Source organism: Camelus dromedarius, chromosome 17 (genome assembly GCF_036321535.1).
Source record: "Camelus dromedarius isolate mCamDro1 chromosome 17, mCamDro1.pat, whole genome shotgun sequence".
Lineage (NCBI taxonomy): Eukaryota > Metazoa > Chordata > Mammalia > Artiodactyla > Camelidae > Camelus > Camelus dromedarius.
Window position 1 is genome coordinate 6,616,242 of NC_087452.1, and position 14,538 is coordinate 6,630,779.

The 14,538-nt window shown below is 51.0% G+C and overlaps 1 protein-coding gene across 5 annotated transcripts in view; it reads left to right on the forward strand.

The window, feature by feature from the left end:
* The window catches only part of SRGAP3 (SLIT-ROBO Rho GTPase activating protein 3), a 220,639-nt gene that overhangs the window by 174,832 nt on the left and 31,269 nt on the right, over positions 1-14,538 (forward strand). For 2 of the 5 annotated variants that reach the window (XM_064496289.1, XM_064496290.1), the window contains exons 11-15: positions 230-257; positions 2,763-2,849; positions 9,187-9,217; positions 9,919-9,979; positions 11,652-11,729. In XM_064496289.1, coding sequence (XP_064352359.1) covers positions 230-257; positions 2,763-2,849; positions 9,187-9,217; positions 9,919-9,979; positions 11,652-11,729 — 285 coding nt within the window. Of the gene's footprint in view, positions 1-229; positions 258-2,762; positions 2,850-5,188; positions 5,292-9,186; positions 9,218-9,918; positions 9,980-11,651; positions 11,730-14,538 lie in introns of all 5 variants that reach the window. The other 3 variants (XM_031470812.2, XM_031470813.2, XR_010384781.1) reach the window with 3 other exon arrangements.

Below are 14,538 nucleotides of genomic sequence, written 5' to 3' on the forward strand. Positions count from 1 at the left end.
ATACATGAACATCGCCCTGGAAATAGGAAGCACTGAGGATTTAATACAACTCACTTCTTCCCAACAGACCATACCTGAGGCAAGATTAGATTTCCCATTTCGCAAATAATTCACTTCAGCTGTTAGTTGCTTCTTGTTTTTAGAAATAGATGAATGGTCTCTGGTCAGAATGAAAAACAAGCAGAAACAAAACCAACAATTAAACATCAATGTACACTCTTCTTTTCAGGGGAGAGAGCAGAATGCGGCACAACCAGGTAAGAGCCGGGGTCTTCTTTTCCTTCACCGGCTGCCAGAGGCGGGGGCGGGAGGAGGTGGAAGGAGCAGGAGAGGCGGGGAGGCGGGAGGACGCTGCTAGGAGCTCAGAGGAGCTGGGGCTTCTTGGAGCGGGACAGCTCTTCACCAGCGTCCCCACGGGGTGCTGTGGCAGGGTGCTGAGCGGGAGGGCAAGGCTCTTTTGGCTACTTTTGCCGCGTTAGGCTGGTGAGCCACCCCCTCCCTCCCAGGCTGATAACAGGGAGGGGGTTTTCAGAGCTGCTGTGGGAAGAGGGTGTTTTCCCTCCGCGCTGCCCATCAGGTGGGAGGGCGGGGCGGTAATAAATGTTGCAGAGTGGCTGAGGGCGCCCAGTAGAAGCCAGAGTGTGTCGGGTAGCTGTCGATCTGTCTCCCCATCCGTTATATGGCTGCTGAGCAAACTGCCGAGGCGGGAGCGCAGCCTAGGGTCCCGTTTGCCCAGGCTTTGGATTTGGCTGGAATCGCACAGCACTGGGCATACGCATGCGCATATCCACACCTGGCTTGGGACCTCACCGCGCTTGGATGGATGGATGGATGGTGGAGCCCCTTGCTGGGAAAGTAACAATGGGCAGCTTCTGCTTTCTCTCCAGCTCGCTCCACATTACTCTCTGCACTTTTCCCTGAGCAGACCAGAGCCAGTGAACACTTTCACTCAGCAGCTGATAGCTCAGGGGCTTCCTTCAGGGCTGGCCCTTTCCTCTGCTTTCAGAGAGTTTAGATCCATAAGCAGCCCTGTCGCTGCCGGGGTTCCTCGGAGCCCATCCATTTCTGCGTTCCCAGCAGTGCCTGTCCCACTGCCCAGCATGAATTCAGCCAGTGGCCCATCATTTCCACCATCACAGTGACCACTGAGAGCTACTTCTGCCTCATTCTGGGCCCGGGGACTCGATGACATCCTTTCCGCACAAGTTCTTCCCAGTGTCCCAGATTCCTGGAAAGCTGGCCTACTTGGCAAGAGGGAGGATGAACCCTCAACTCCCTCCTCATCCAGAAGGGAGTTGGCTGGAAGGTGCCTTGGAAAGCTCTGGGGTTTTAGCTTGCTGGGCCCAGGGTGGGGGAGACTAAGAGCTCTCCAGAAGCCTAGCCCGTGCAGCTGTTCCTCTTGACCCCGGCAGTCTGGGAACATAGTGGTGATTCATAATGCCAGGCGAGGCCCTTCCAGCACATGGGTCACCAGATGTGCAGGGTTACTTTCCAAGAATTTTTTAGAAACAAATTCCTATTTGTTTGTTTGTTTGTTTGTTTGTTTACTGGCGAGAGGGCGTTCTCATAGTCCCAAAACAACGGAAGCCACACTTTACACCAAAGACTGCAAATAGTGAAACAGATAGGAGATGACGAATTGAGCCGTCCCTCACTTCCTCCTACTTCCTAGAACTCATGTGGGAGAAGATGGTTCCAGAAGATTGTAGGAGAGATCTGTAATCCAACCCTTGGCGAGGTCCCACAGTCTTCCTTAGAGAAAAGTTGGGGGGCTTCGCTTTTTTAAAATAAAGCCCTCTGAGATGCTGCCTTCCACACCCCCTTTGGCCTGGGGCCTGGGAAACCCAGGCGTGGACTGCAGACCTCCCACGTGAGCACACTGCACTAAGCTGCTGATCCGGCCAGCTGCACTTTGGCCCTTGGCCAAGGTCAGAGGCAACTCTTAGTGAACGAAAAGCTTCCCCTTACTTCCAAAAATCATTTTTAACTTATTGTGGGATACACTGCTAACTTGGAAGTGTTTTTTAAATTAATCTTAAACACCCTGGGCGAGCTATTTCTGTACTATGACTTTGTACCTCCCATGGTTTCCTGTCCAAGGTCAGTGTCATTTTGGATGATCACTTGGGCAGGCCCCCTCAGCCAAGTTGCTGCTGGCCTTGTGTAGATGGACCAATTTTGCACATGGGCTGCATCACATTATATTTCCTTTTCTCACACGTAAGAACCTTATCTTAGAATAGCCTGAATTCAGAATAACCCTGTGATTAGGCTGACCAGATGCAATACACACGTGAAAGGCGTGCGGTAAATGCCAAAGCCAGACGCAAACGTGAGGTTTGATTATGGTTATTCAGACCGCTGGCTGGCTCTCCTAACCTAGGTTGACTGGCCCCAAGACTGGATCAGTAGTGATATCACTTGAGATTTTTTTTGTCCAAACAGCTGCAACCCCGTGCACATCCACACACAGCCTCCAAGAGCCTGACCACCACTGAACTACAATGTTGGCACTATTTTGGATGTTGACGCCCACATCTGTTGGGTTGTCTAGGGAAAATTTTTAATCACCATCCTTTTGGTCACAGAATAATTTTGAGGCCCATTCCTGTGTCGCTAATGTGTGTTAATTTTCATCTTGGTTGAAAGGCAGAAAGGGGGCATTGGTCTCTGGTTTCTCTTTCTTCCTCTCCGTGGCTTTCTCGGTTCCTGTTTTCCCTGCCTCTCTCTCTCTCTTTCCTTTTTGCTCTGCAACTGAGCAGCAGAAGAGATGGAAGGCTTAGGCTGCCCCACTTTCCTTGGCTGAGCTGCCCCCCCGCTCCCCACTTTGTGCCCCACCCAGCACTTCAGTAAGTCGGTATCGATTTGGTGTCATGCAAAGTTGGGATAGCTACGTCTCCTTGTCAGAGATTCTTCCCCGTGTACAGAGCACCACACAAAGAAAGAAATCCACGTGTGATTCCAACAGTCCTTTGCTTTCTGGAAATGGGAAAAAAGTATCCTATTTCCCCTTTATTCCATTTTGTAAACTTAAAAAAATCCTTAGGACTTACCTGAAGAAGTAAAATTTTAAAGGCATCCTAGATTTTTTGGTATTGAGTGTGCAACGCCTGCATTAAAAGTCTCTATTCTTGCTGGCCATGAGAGTTTAATAGATTATTCAATGTTACTGATGGCTGTTCTGTGAGAAAATCAATTTCCCAATTTCTATACTCACCCTGGAACCTGGAGTAGGAAGAGCTGAATTCTAGTCCCATGACCTTGGGCAAGTTTCTTAACGTCTCATGGGCTCATTTGCCTTATGTTTAAAGTAGGTTTAACAGTTCCTGCCTACCTCACAGGGTTGTTGTGAGGGTATCATGCAGTGTGAGAACCTTCAAAAACAAACCCAAAACACTGTGGAAGCAAGGTGGCGAAGCCGCTCTCCTCCAGTTATTATATGTAAAACCCATGGCCCTGTGTCACACTTTTGGCACTCACTCCCTTTTGCCATTTGGAAATTCAAAAGCAGATCCATTGTAAGAAATATCACTCCCACAGAACCACCTCCCCCCAAAATAAGTAACTTGTGAAAAAGAAATGACATGGACTTAGCTAACCAAATTGACATAGATCCAAGATGGGCTCAAAATAATCTTGCCTGGTGTTTCCTTTTGAAATTTTTGGTCTGTGCTGTTATTTTGGTTCCAGTGTTTGGGTGGCATGATATTTGGATTCCACTGTGTCTTTGCCCATGCATGTCCTGGAGCCTGCAGCATTTGCTCAGTATTCAGACAACTAGGAGAAGTCGCTCAGAGTTCCCCAGATGGCGGGGCTGCTGAAGGGGACAGACACAGCAAGGCCAGTGAGCAGAGGCAGTGTGGGTCTCAGCACCTCGACTGGCTCCACAACGCATAAGATTTCTTGCCTGTTCACAGAAATCAGTCAAGACTTGGGGCCCCAGCTCTGTGTTTATCATGCACAGACATTATCTGTGCCAGACTGGGTCCCCAGTTGGTCCTTCTCAAATTGTGAACTAAGCCATTTGAAAATGAACTGCCTCTCTGGGTTAGGGGCCCTCCTTCTAACCTCAGAAAGCCCTTTGCCCTGGAAGGCTGGCAGCATTGAGTCAGGCCGCCTTGGGTGGTGAAAGATGAGCAAATAAGCCAGCACAGGTATATGCATGTGAGCAACTCTGGAGACTGGTCCAGTGTGTGTGGCTGTTTCACTGTTGCTGGTGAACTGTGGTTTGGTCGCCCCTCCCTGTGGCCGAGAGTGGAGCACAGGGAATGGAGATCGTAAAGTCAAGCAAGACACTTTCAACCTGGCCCCATGGGTCCTCTGCTGGCAAGGGTTAATGGGATGGGTGAGTCTTTGGCTAGAAATGAAAAAGTGTCAGGCTCTGTGACTGGCCCGCTGGGAAAAATCTTTGACTTGGAGACAAAGAGGCCTGGGTTTGGGGCCTGGCTCTACCATTTCCCCTCTCTAGGCCTCAGTTTAGGCCTCTGTAAAATGGGGCCATACGTAAGGGTTGAGCAGACGTTAAGTGTAATAACGGATTTGAAAGCACTTTAATTGAAAGTGTACTTGACTAAAAGACAGGAGATAATCATTATCTGGGTCACCCGGGGACCCCTCCCACCTGGCATTAGTTTCCTCATCTCTAGAATGAGAACACTAATTGCCTGGCTCTTAGATCAATGGAATAAAGATGAGTCGAGTATATTCGAAATGCCAGGAGGCACTGGGAAGATCAATGCCCTCATACATTGGGAGTTGAGACTTGGTGATGAATTTAAGCCAAAATAATGAAAATTAACCCTTCCAATCATCTTTGAAAGTCTCTTGCTTTCTTGGGCTACAGATCACATCTCTCCCCCTGACTCCCCCTCCATCTGGTCAGCTTTGCAGGATGACAGTCTCTGATTGGAGTTTCAGTGGTTTCCGGGACGCGTGCTGTTCCCCCGCTCCATGACTTAGAATGCATTTGTATTACGTGAGCCTTGCTCCTGCCTGACACTGTGGGTGAATTAAGACCCCCTTAAACATCCAGAGGCCTTCAGATGGAGCATTGGACACCAATGCGCTGGGGGTTCAGGCCTGCCGTTTGCATTTTGTGTTCTCCAGTCATGGGTTATAAGAGCGTCTTTCCCAGTTATATGTTTACCTTGGTTGCTTTCTTGATTTCTTTTGTTCCGTTTTCCCCTAGGCCCCCCTGTCTTCCCCCTAAACCACAGAAAATGAGGAGACCTAGGCCTCTCTCAGTGTGTAGCCATAAACTATTTAACGGCTGTATGGAAGCGTTCATTAAGGTACTTGCTGGGGAACCAGAGTCCGAGAATGTGCCCAATGTAATGGCAGCCTCTCTCCACCTCTCCCCTGGCCAACAGCCCTACCCCGACAGACCGACTGACTGATGACCAACCAGACAGACTGGAACTTTGAATCTGTGCTCTCAGCCAGGCCTGAGGCGAGCTGGTCCTCACAGCAACTGCTTGTAGCTTCAGTGAGGGCTTCTCATTAGAGCTGCTTCTGTCTCTGACCAGTTGCTCCTAAGTGCATTCCCTTGATTCCCAGCCCTGGGGGTGAGATGCGATCGTGCTGGAAGCCAGGGAAGTCTGGGTGGCGCTGAACCCCTGCTGGCACAGTGGTCCCTGCCAGCCACACTGCGCTGCTTCAGGAACTGCAGTCCAACCAGCCCAAGGGACAGTTAGCGAGACGCCCTTACCTCGAGTCACACTCACGGCTCCCGAGAGGGGACTGGCTGGAAGCGACGCAAAGAAAACCCCCACGGGTACTGCTGAGAATATACAAGCAAAGGAAACACGTACAATTTGAATGAGGGACAACCCTCCCACCTAGTTGTGCTTGTTGTGAGGCAGTTTGGCAGAAGGGAGAAGAGCTGAGGTAGTCCCTTTCAAATTCCAGGTTAACCCTTTACAACTTAAACAAAACAAGGCTTTTCACCTCAGTGAGTCTTTCTTTTCTTGCTTCTTGGCTGCAAAGGGTGCAGAATCCCGCCATGCTGGATAGAATGGCTCGGAGCAAGTTAAGATGCTGGTGGAGTTGACAAGGGCAGCAGGTGGGGCACAAAGTTAAGGAAGGCGGGATGCATTCTTAACATGACTTAGGGGAACAGGGGCAGGGTCCCTCCCAGTTACTGGAGAGCCCACCACCATCTAACGAAGACGGTTTCTGCAGGAAGTAAGACTCATATCAGTAAGTAGAGAAGTCAAGGCTTCCAGGCTTAGTTAACACTTTTGGGGTGGTGGAGGCTGCCCCTGCTCCAGCCCTCTATCCTCCCTCCTCAGGCAGGGTGCTCACAGTACTTGCAGGACAGGGAGGGCCAGCCTCAGGTGTCGGAGGAGGTAGGCAGACCAGCCAGGGCCCAGGACCGTCTCTGCCTGTGGGCTGAGTTCTGGGGAAGGGATGGTGGGGGAGAGGGAAAGTGGAACAGTGGGGCGCAAGTTGGGACAGCCAGGGGCAGGAATCAGCAGCGGCTGCGTTAGGAGACCTCAGAGAGGAAGGCATGGAGGACCCCAAAAGGTGGGGAGCCGCTGGGTGCATCGGGGAAGAGGCACTGTTTGGGGGTGACCCCGAGAGAGCAGTTTGCCATCCAGTAGCTCATGGGAGGAGGGGGCTGTGTCACGCGTCCTTTCTTCGTCCTCCCTCCTTGCTGGCTCTGTCAAGACCTTCTTTTTGAAAAAGCCACACCCCAGAGCTGACAGGGGACTGAAGCAGATTCTCTCTGCCCTCAAGGAGCTTCACGTGTGGCTCAGGAGGTTTTCAACACAGAAAGCTGAATGTGTCAGATGCCCCAGGATGAGCCCTGAGTGACAGCCCCTCGGAAATAAGTTCTGTGAGAGCCCAGAGCAGGAAGAGCTGTGAGCAGGCGGCAAAGGAAAAGAGGGTACACAGCCAAGGGAGCAGGACGGAGGAGCCCGCGACAGGAGGAGCGGAGTGAATGAGGCCTCACCAGAGAGGGGACTCCTTTTGGAGTTTCCTCAGCTCTTTGGAAATGGATGATTGATCGGTCAGGACGCTTGGAAGGAGGTCTTACCTGACAAGACTTGAAAGTCAGGTGTTCTGTTTAGTGAAAGAGTCTCCGAAGGGAGAGCTCCTACGTAAAGTGTGTGGCCATCAAGTAACCTGGCTTTCTTGCCCTGACAAACACACCAACCACGTGAGCGTTTGCCCCTTGCAGGTGGTCACCTCGGGAAGCCACATTCTTGCTCTAAATACGTCGCCACTGCTGCAGCTGGTTAGCCTTCCCGAGAGCCTGCAGCAGGGCCAAAACTCTGTATTAGCGTGGACGCCCCGGCCTTTGGAGTGAAAAGCACCAATTAGAGCCCAGCTTTGCAGCCACCGGGGGCACAAACTGGCAGGAGGCACGGGCTCCAGTGGGAACCAGGGGACTGGCTCTGAAAAGAGGCCCCCAAGAGGGACGCCCCAGAGCGCTGAGCAGCCACACATTGCTGGAGTAAGAGCGCAGCCTTCCCAGGGGACTGTTTGACAGGAAGAAAAAGTACGTGTGTTATCCGACTGCATTTCTTTGTAGTCCCGAGTGCTTATACCACATATCATCAGTGCAGTTCAACAAACTCTTCTGTGCACCTACTGTGCGCTCACAGCGTGGAGACAAGTCACCTGCAGCGCTGGTCCCATTCTCAAGGACTGTTAACTCTCAGAATGAAAGGCAGTATAATATATCAAGTCCTCCAACCTCTGTGAACGGGATTTAATTTTCCCTTATGACTCCCATACTGTCCAGAAGAGGATTCTTCCAGAGCTGCGTCCCCAGCTTTGAAATGCCAGACCTCCAAAAGGCTTTTCAATAAAATAACATCACTGAGACTCCATGATTCTGAGGGTTTAGGGGAACAAGGATGCATCTCCAAGTTAAGGATGATGGATAAATGTTGTTGGAGTTACTTTTATAAATTTCTAGGACCCTACCTGAATGGATTTACAAAATCCTTAACTTTTTTCCCCTCTCAAACAGAAGGAAACCCAGTCAATTTATCATTATAAATTTTGAAGCCCAGCAGGCCTCCCTCGTGGGTGGGGAGGCAGGTGTGTGTGTGTGGGCGGGGGGAGTCCTCGCCCTGTTTCTGTGAAATGAGAATGTTCATTACCCACCTCATGAGCGTGTGAGGAGGATTGGATGAGCTAGCGCCCGCCGTGTTTCCCGAGCACTGCCTGGTGCACAGCAAGCCCTGTGGAAGTGCTGGCTATCAGTGAGCGTCCCCAGGAGTGCGCGTGGAGCCCCGTCTGACCATCTGGCACGGCCGTCCTAGGCTGCGGGTAGGCTTAGGCTAATTCCGGTTGTCGAGGTGCCAGGGGCTGGACAGATGACACCAGCTGAAAAAAGAGGCACATCCTGGGTTTCTCAGTCGGGCGGCCTCCTCCAGGGGGTGAGACACAGCAGCGCCCCAGAGCCTGACCCGCTGCACGTCCAGGAAGAAGGAAGAGGCAGCGAGTGCGCCCCTGAAAATGGGCGACTCCCGGGAAAACAGAAGCTCCGGTTCTGCCTGTAAGATCGCGAAGGCAATCTGACTCCACTGCCCTCCCTCCTCCAGGCCTTGGTCAGCTTCTAGGTTCCCTGAGGCTTTTTCAGTGCCAGGGCGAGGGCACCCTGTAGAGGGAGAGCGAAGCCAAGTGGATACTTAGGAAAAGCTACCCCAGGTATGTGGTAGGAAAGCAGGGGAGGCTGCGTGGAGTTTGGAACCAGGTGGATCCCGTTGCGTACTCTCCAGAGGGCACCTGGTAAACACGATCTTGGTTCACTCAGAACTAAGAGCGAGGTTTCCAGAGCTGACTTGCGGGGACTGCGTTACCCTAGACATGTGAGGGCGTGTGTCCCTCCCTTCTGTGGGCTGCTGGGCGAACCTTAAGGGGTCTTAGGTGGGCTCTTGCCTGCTGGTGAATAAACAGCCCCTGTGTTGAGGAGAAGCTAGACATGGGGTGAGGAAGGGTTCAGCACACACCATTCCTGCACTTGACAAGGACTGAAAGAGACCCCTTTGCCCCGTGGTGTCCGAAGGGCGCCCCCCACCGGCAGGGACGCCGTCCCCCGGACCTTTGCTGGCTGCCACTGCATTTCGGCCTTCCCGGACTCTGAAAGATCTGCTTACTCTAACTGATCTTACTCCTGCATAATCTTTTCTTTTTCTCCTGCTCTGCTGCCTGTTTATTTTTTGTTATCAGAGGAAGAAGAAATGCTCGAACCAGGAACCAGGTATTTACTAGAAAGGTCCGTTAGCCCCATCCAACTGGATGGAACCTATTTTTAATCCTGACTTCTAGCACTGGGCCCACCTTGCCTGTTGGCAAACAGTCCACTTTGTTGTCCTCTCTGTGACTGTAGTTCATCAGGGTAGGGTGTGGAGGAGCGCTGAAGTATCCAAAGTCGTGGTTTTTTTCTCTGTCCCTTTACAAGAGCATACTGTGTATGCCTCATTGCTTCCCCACCTTCTCAGGAGGCTAGCAATTTAATGTGGCTCCCTTTAAAGAGAGTTTTTAAGTTTTAAGTTTAGAAATGGTCTTCCCTCTGCAGAGCTTGGAAGGCCCTCTGGGGCCAGCCTTGCTTCCCCCATAGTGTGTTCTTCTTTCTGGCATCAGGACCTACAGCCCCCTCCACGCGGTGGGCCCCCTCCCCTCCCCAGATGTACCTGTCGGGCCTCTGAGCCCTGATTCCTCCCCAGCTGAGTAGGAAGACAGAGCATTTCTTTAAAACTATCATAGCTATGCCTTTTCTGCAGTAACGGAAGACTTTCTACTTTACCTATTGGTGGAGACTGAGATTAGCAGTTCCTTGCTTGTTTTCCTACTAATCTGACAGTACTAATATTCTGGCTTGAGTTTATAACCGAGTTTGCAGTGTCTTTTTCCTGTGGTGGTTGCCAAGCCCAATACAACTCATGACTTTTTTTCCTCAAGGATTCAGGACAAGCGATCCCGCTTGTCGTCGAGAGCTGCATCCGATACATCAATTTGTACGGTAAGCGTGATCTCAGGGTGGTGTTTTCAGAACAGGTGCCAGCCAGGCTGTACTCCTAAGAAATGAGATTCAGATTCATCTTGGAAGATTTTCCTGTTGCTGCTCTGCTTCCGAGAGGGAACTCGCCCCGTGGAACAGCTGCTGTTCTGAGTGTTACTGTCGGGCCTCGTGTGTCGGCAGGGCTGAAGGTGGTGCTGAGGAGACCCAGGAACTAGGAAGACTGAGGAGCTGGAACAGCATGTGGGAGAACCGGATTCGTTCCTTCCTAGCTCCCACCCCACCGCAGAGATCGGCCCTTTGAGTGCTGAATGTCGCTGGCTGACCAGTCACTTAGTCCTGCTGGACTGTTGTGAGCTCCATGGGGAAAATGCAGTGTCTGGGGTTTGCTCCATCCATGGTGTCCCCAGCACTATTCATTTATTTGTTCCTCCAAAGTATATTTCTGGAGCTCATAGCAGGCACTGGTTTTGACAATGGGAGTATAGCCATGAGCAAGACAGGTAGGATGCTGGTCCTAGATAGCTTATGTGACCAATTAGAAGGGCAAAGAAGTAAGCAAGCAGAGAAATAATATTTCAGATAGTGATAATGCCAAGAAACTCATTAAATGGGGATAGAGAGTGGCTGGAGGGGGCAGGGCTGCTTTGGCTAAGGCAGTGAAGGCATCTCCGTGGGGTGATGGCCATGAGCCCAGGCGGAGAGAATGACACTTTCAAAGGCCTAACACGGGCAGGAAGGCCAACGCGACTGGACAGGAATGAGCCAGGAGGCTGGGATAAAAGACACAGACGGTAGAGATTCAGGGTTGGTTAATGAGAGAAATGAGCAACGTTTACTGAGCACATGCTGTGTACAAACCAAACTTTGACTAGAGCCTGCCTTTAAGGGTAAAGGCTTTCCTAAATTATAATGGTAAGGGTTGTTTTCTGTAGAAAAACTGAATCTCAGAGGAAAGATCCCAGTCTCCCCCATTAATTCCCATTTCAGATGAGGGAGGCTCTCTGATTCCTTCAGTTCTGTAGGTCGCTGTTTTGTCGTCACTGCTGTGTCAGGTGTCAGGGCCTCCTCTTTGTTACGGCCTCCCAGAAACACATCAGAAATGAGATTGCTTTCTTTAATAAGCTGATCTCCCCCCAGAGTGCTTGATCCCAAGCCAGCATGCACTCTCGACTCTAGCTTTTCTTGAAGGAAGAAGATGCCTGTGATGGGGTGGGTAGGGAGGGCATGGTTGAGGAAGTGGCATTAATTATTCTTGTTCAAAATCTCTGTGGCTGTTAAACTCAGGGCATTTGTAAACCCAGGCCAAGGTACTCGACACCCGTGCAGTAGGTGAACTTGGTAGGCAGAATTTACCACCCAGTTGTTTGACTGAGCTGACCTGTGGGTTAAAGTAGAAGTTATTCACTGGTCCAGTGCTGATAGCATCACCCAAACAGGAGATCCTAGACATGTGAAGCAGGATGGGTCTGGGCATTCTGGCCAGCTGGAATCCATCGCAAAGGCTCCTTGGGGCCTCTGCCAGGAGACAGTCATCGGGAATGACACTGTTGCAAAGGATGGTGGGAGAAAGAGACCAGCAGTGGAGAGAGTCAGGGATGTTCCTGGTGGTCTGATGAGCTCAATGCATGTTCTCTGTCTTTTTTTGTTGTTGTTGATTGTTTATTTCTTTTAGGACTCCAGCAGCAAGGGATCTTCAGAGTGCCAGGATCTCAGGTTGAAGTCAATGACATCAAAAATTCCTTCGAGAGAGGTAAGTGCAGAGCGAGCTTCTCCAGCTTCTGTCCACAGGAGGACAGGGTGGGTGTTAACGCACGTCTTGGAGCCAGCAGTGCTGGGGCGGCTTGTAGCAACATCTCTTCCCAACTTCACAGTCAGAGGTTTCACCTTGGTGGCTCGAAATCAGCCAGGGTGGGAGTATTTACACCATAAAAATTGGCAAACACCGAGATCTTTGATTTTTCTTTTTTCCCTCCAAAGAGCATTTACCAGCACGCAGGGGTGACTTTCTCTCATGGGCTCTGCAGTGGTTGGGGGAAAGAGGGCCTTGGAATAATTACGCGAGTCTATAAAGGCTTCTGTGTTTTAGGAAAGTTGGAAGAAAATAGATAACGTGGAGTGGCTTAGAATTGCCTAATACTTACCTTTTCATGCGGTGTTATTGCAAAGCTACACATTGGGAGGAGGAGCCCATATACTCCCCCTGCCCTCAGTGAGGTTCCTTAGTTCCCACTTTGATTAGCCAAACATAAAAAAGCTTATCAGAAATGAAGTGACCACCAAAATGTGCTTTGTTTGGTTTTGCCTCCCTTGGTCTCAAGATCCCTACTTAACTAGAATTCTCCTACTTGTTACTGGCCTTTCCCTGGAGGGGCTGCCTCCCGAGCAGACTCACCCTCTCCCTGGGCTCCTAGTTCCATCCTAAGATTAACTGTAGGGTGGAGGGTGCATTCAATTGACCCCAGACGGTCACCACTGTAGCCCCAGTACGGAGCTTTGCAGCCCTTGGCCCTCTGGCTTGGAACTGGGTGTGAGAGCAGGATTTGGCTGGATGTGGCTCTCAGTGGCCTCCTGTGGTCCTAGGGAGCTTAGTTTTGGAGTCCACTCCAGCATGTCGGGCACGTAGAATCCGAGAGCCCCAGAATTCCCCTGCCCCCGTTCCTCGTCCACGTACATCTGTTCATCCATTCCCCAAGCCTGTGTTGAGCCCTGCACGGCACCAGGTAATGGACTGGGGCTGGGAAATATGATAGGAACAAAAGATCACTGCTGGGGGGAGCCAGTTTAGTAAACAGACTGCGTGCTCAGTGCAAGGATGGAGTAAGCACTGGGGAGCATGGAAGCCCCAGCCCCACTTGGGAGGAACAAGAAGAGCAAAGCCTGGGAAGGCTTCCTGGAAGAGGAAACGCCTCAGCTGAGGCTTGAAGAGTAAAAGTCAAGGGAAGCAGGGAAAGAGCATTCCAGACCAAGGGAACAGCATCTGCAAAGAATGTCATTCATCATTTGCCTGAGCTCCTCTGGGCAACACCGGACAGCCCAGCCAGGGCTTTATTTCCTCCAACTCTTCACTGTAAATGAACAGAGCCGTGGTCCGGACCTTTTGCTGGTTCCATCCTCCTGGGCTCATCCCATTACACAGAATTCCCGGAGTCTCATGGGTCCACTCACTGCCTGGCGCCCCCAGCCTGGTGGCTGCCCCTGAAGGCCCTTGTATTTTCTTCCTTGTAAGTACTCAGCCAGGCCCAATCCCTGCCCCCACAGCACTGCTTTCTTCCTTCCTGATCGTGATTTCTAAGATCAGCACCTTCCCTCACTTGCTTGAATGACTAACAGGACTGATGGGCAAACCAGAATTCTCTGCTCCTAACAAGTCTTGGACCACAGAGTTCTCCTGACCCTAACCTCAGCTGCCAGAACGTCTCTGCTTTGTTCTTTGCCTCACTTGTATGCAGTTGGCTCCTCTCCCTTCATCCTCATTCCAGGATGAATCTCATCCTCTTGCCAGCCTTGTCCTTTTGCTCCACCTGAGCCTCCAAGGCTTATTCTAAAAGAATACTTCCTGGGATGTCTCTTTTAGAAAAATCTGTTCTGGCTTCTCTGGGCTGGCGGGCACCCAGATTTCTCACTCATTGCTTTCTGTTTCTTGACATCCACCACCCAGCTGCCCTGGGTTTGGGCTCCTGACCCAGCTGACCCTCAGGGGCCCGTCCTCCCCCGAACCTGAAACTAACTTCCCTCTGCCTGGCCTGTCTTCCAGAGCCTCCGGCAGCCAGGTGGCCCAAACGTGGGCCCTGCTCTGTCTTTCTCTTCTCGCCCTCTCCTCCCAGCCCATGTGCTCTAACTTGTGATTGAACTTTCTCTCCAAACCAGTACATTGTGTTTTTCCTTCCTTCCTTTTATTTTTAAAAATTGAAACCCTTAATGCCTGCAGGGTGCCTGTCCTTTGCCACTTGTTCAAAGAGACCTGAGTCTTTTCCTCCTTGGCCCCCTTCTTTCTCTCTCTGGGTGAAGCTCTTGTCTCCATTCCTTGCATAAGGCTGTGAACAGGAGCGCAGACCTCTCTTCGTTAAGCTTAGGAAGAGTTCCATGTTGGAAGTCCGTTCTTGGCTTATTATCCCTAAACCCACTTTCTTTTTCTTCTGACACAGGTCAACCAGGGTTTTAGTTGGGAAGATTATTTTTATTACTATAGTTTGCTGTCAGTAAATCTTAAACTCACCATTCAAGTTTTGAGATCTTCCTGTTATCTGGCAAAATGAAGGAGAAAGCATCACGACAGGGCAGGAGTCAGCGGCTGTGTGTGGGGAGTGCTGTGGTTCACTGTTGCCTCCTAGACCAGTCCCCTGCCTCCCTGTTTTTCCCCACAAGTCAGTCCCCTGTTCTCTCTGTATGTAAAGATGACCGAGCTGCCTGTGGTCTCTCCGTGCGTGGCAGGGTGGCTGGAGAGGGAGTCACTGGCCCTTTCACTGGCAGATCAAGATAAGGTTTGGATTTGGGGCTGAGATCACAGCGTGGAGGGTCTGACACATACTAGACTCTGGACCTGGCCCTTCTGAGATTTA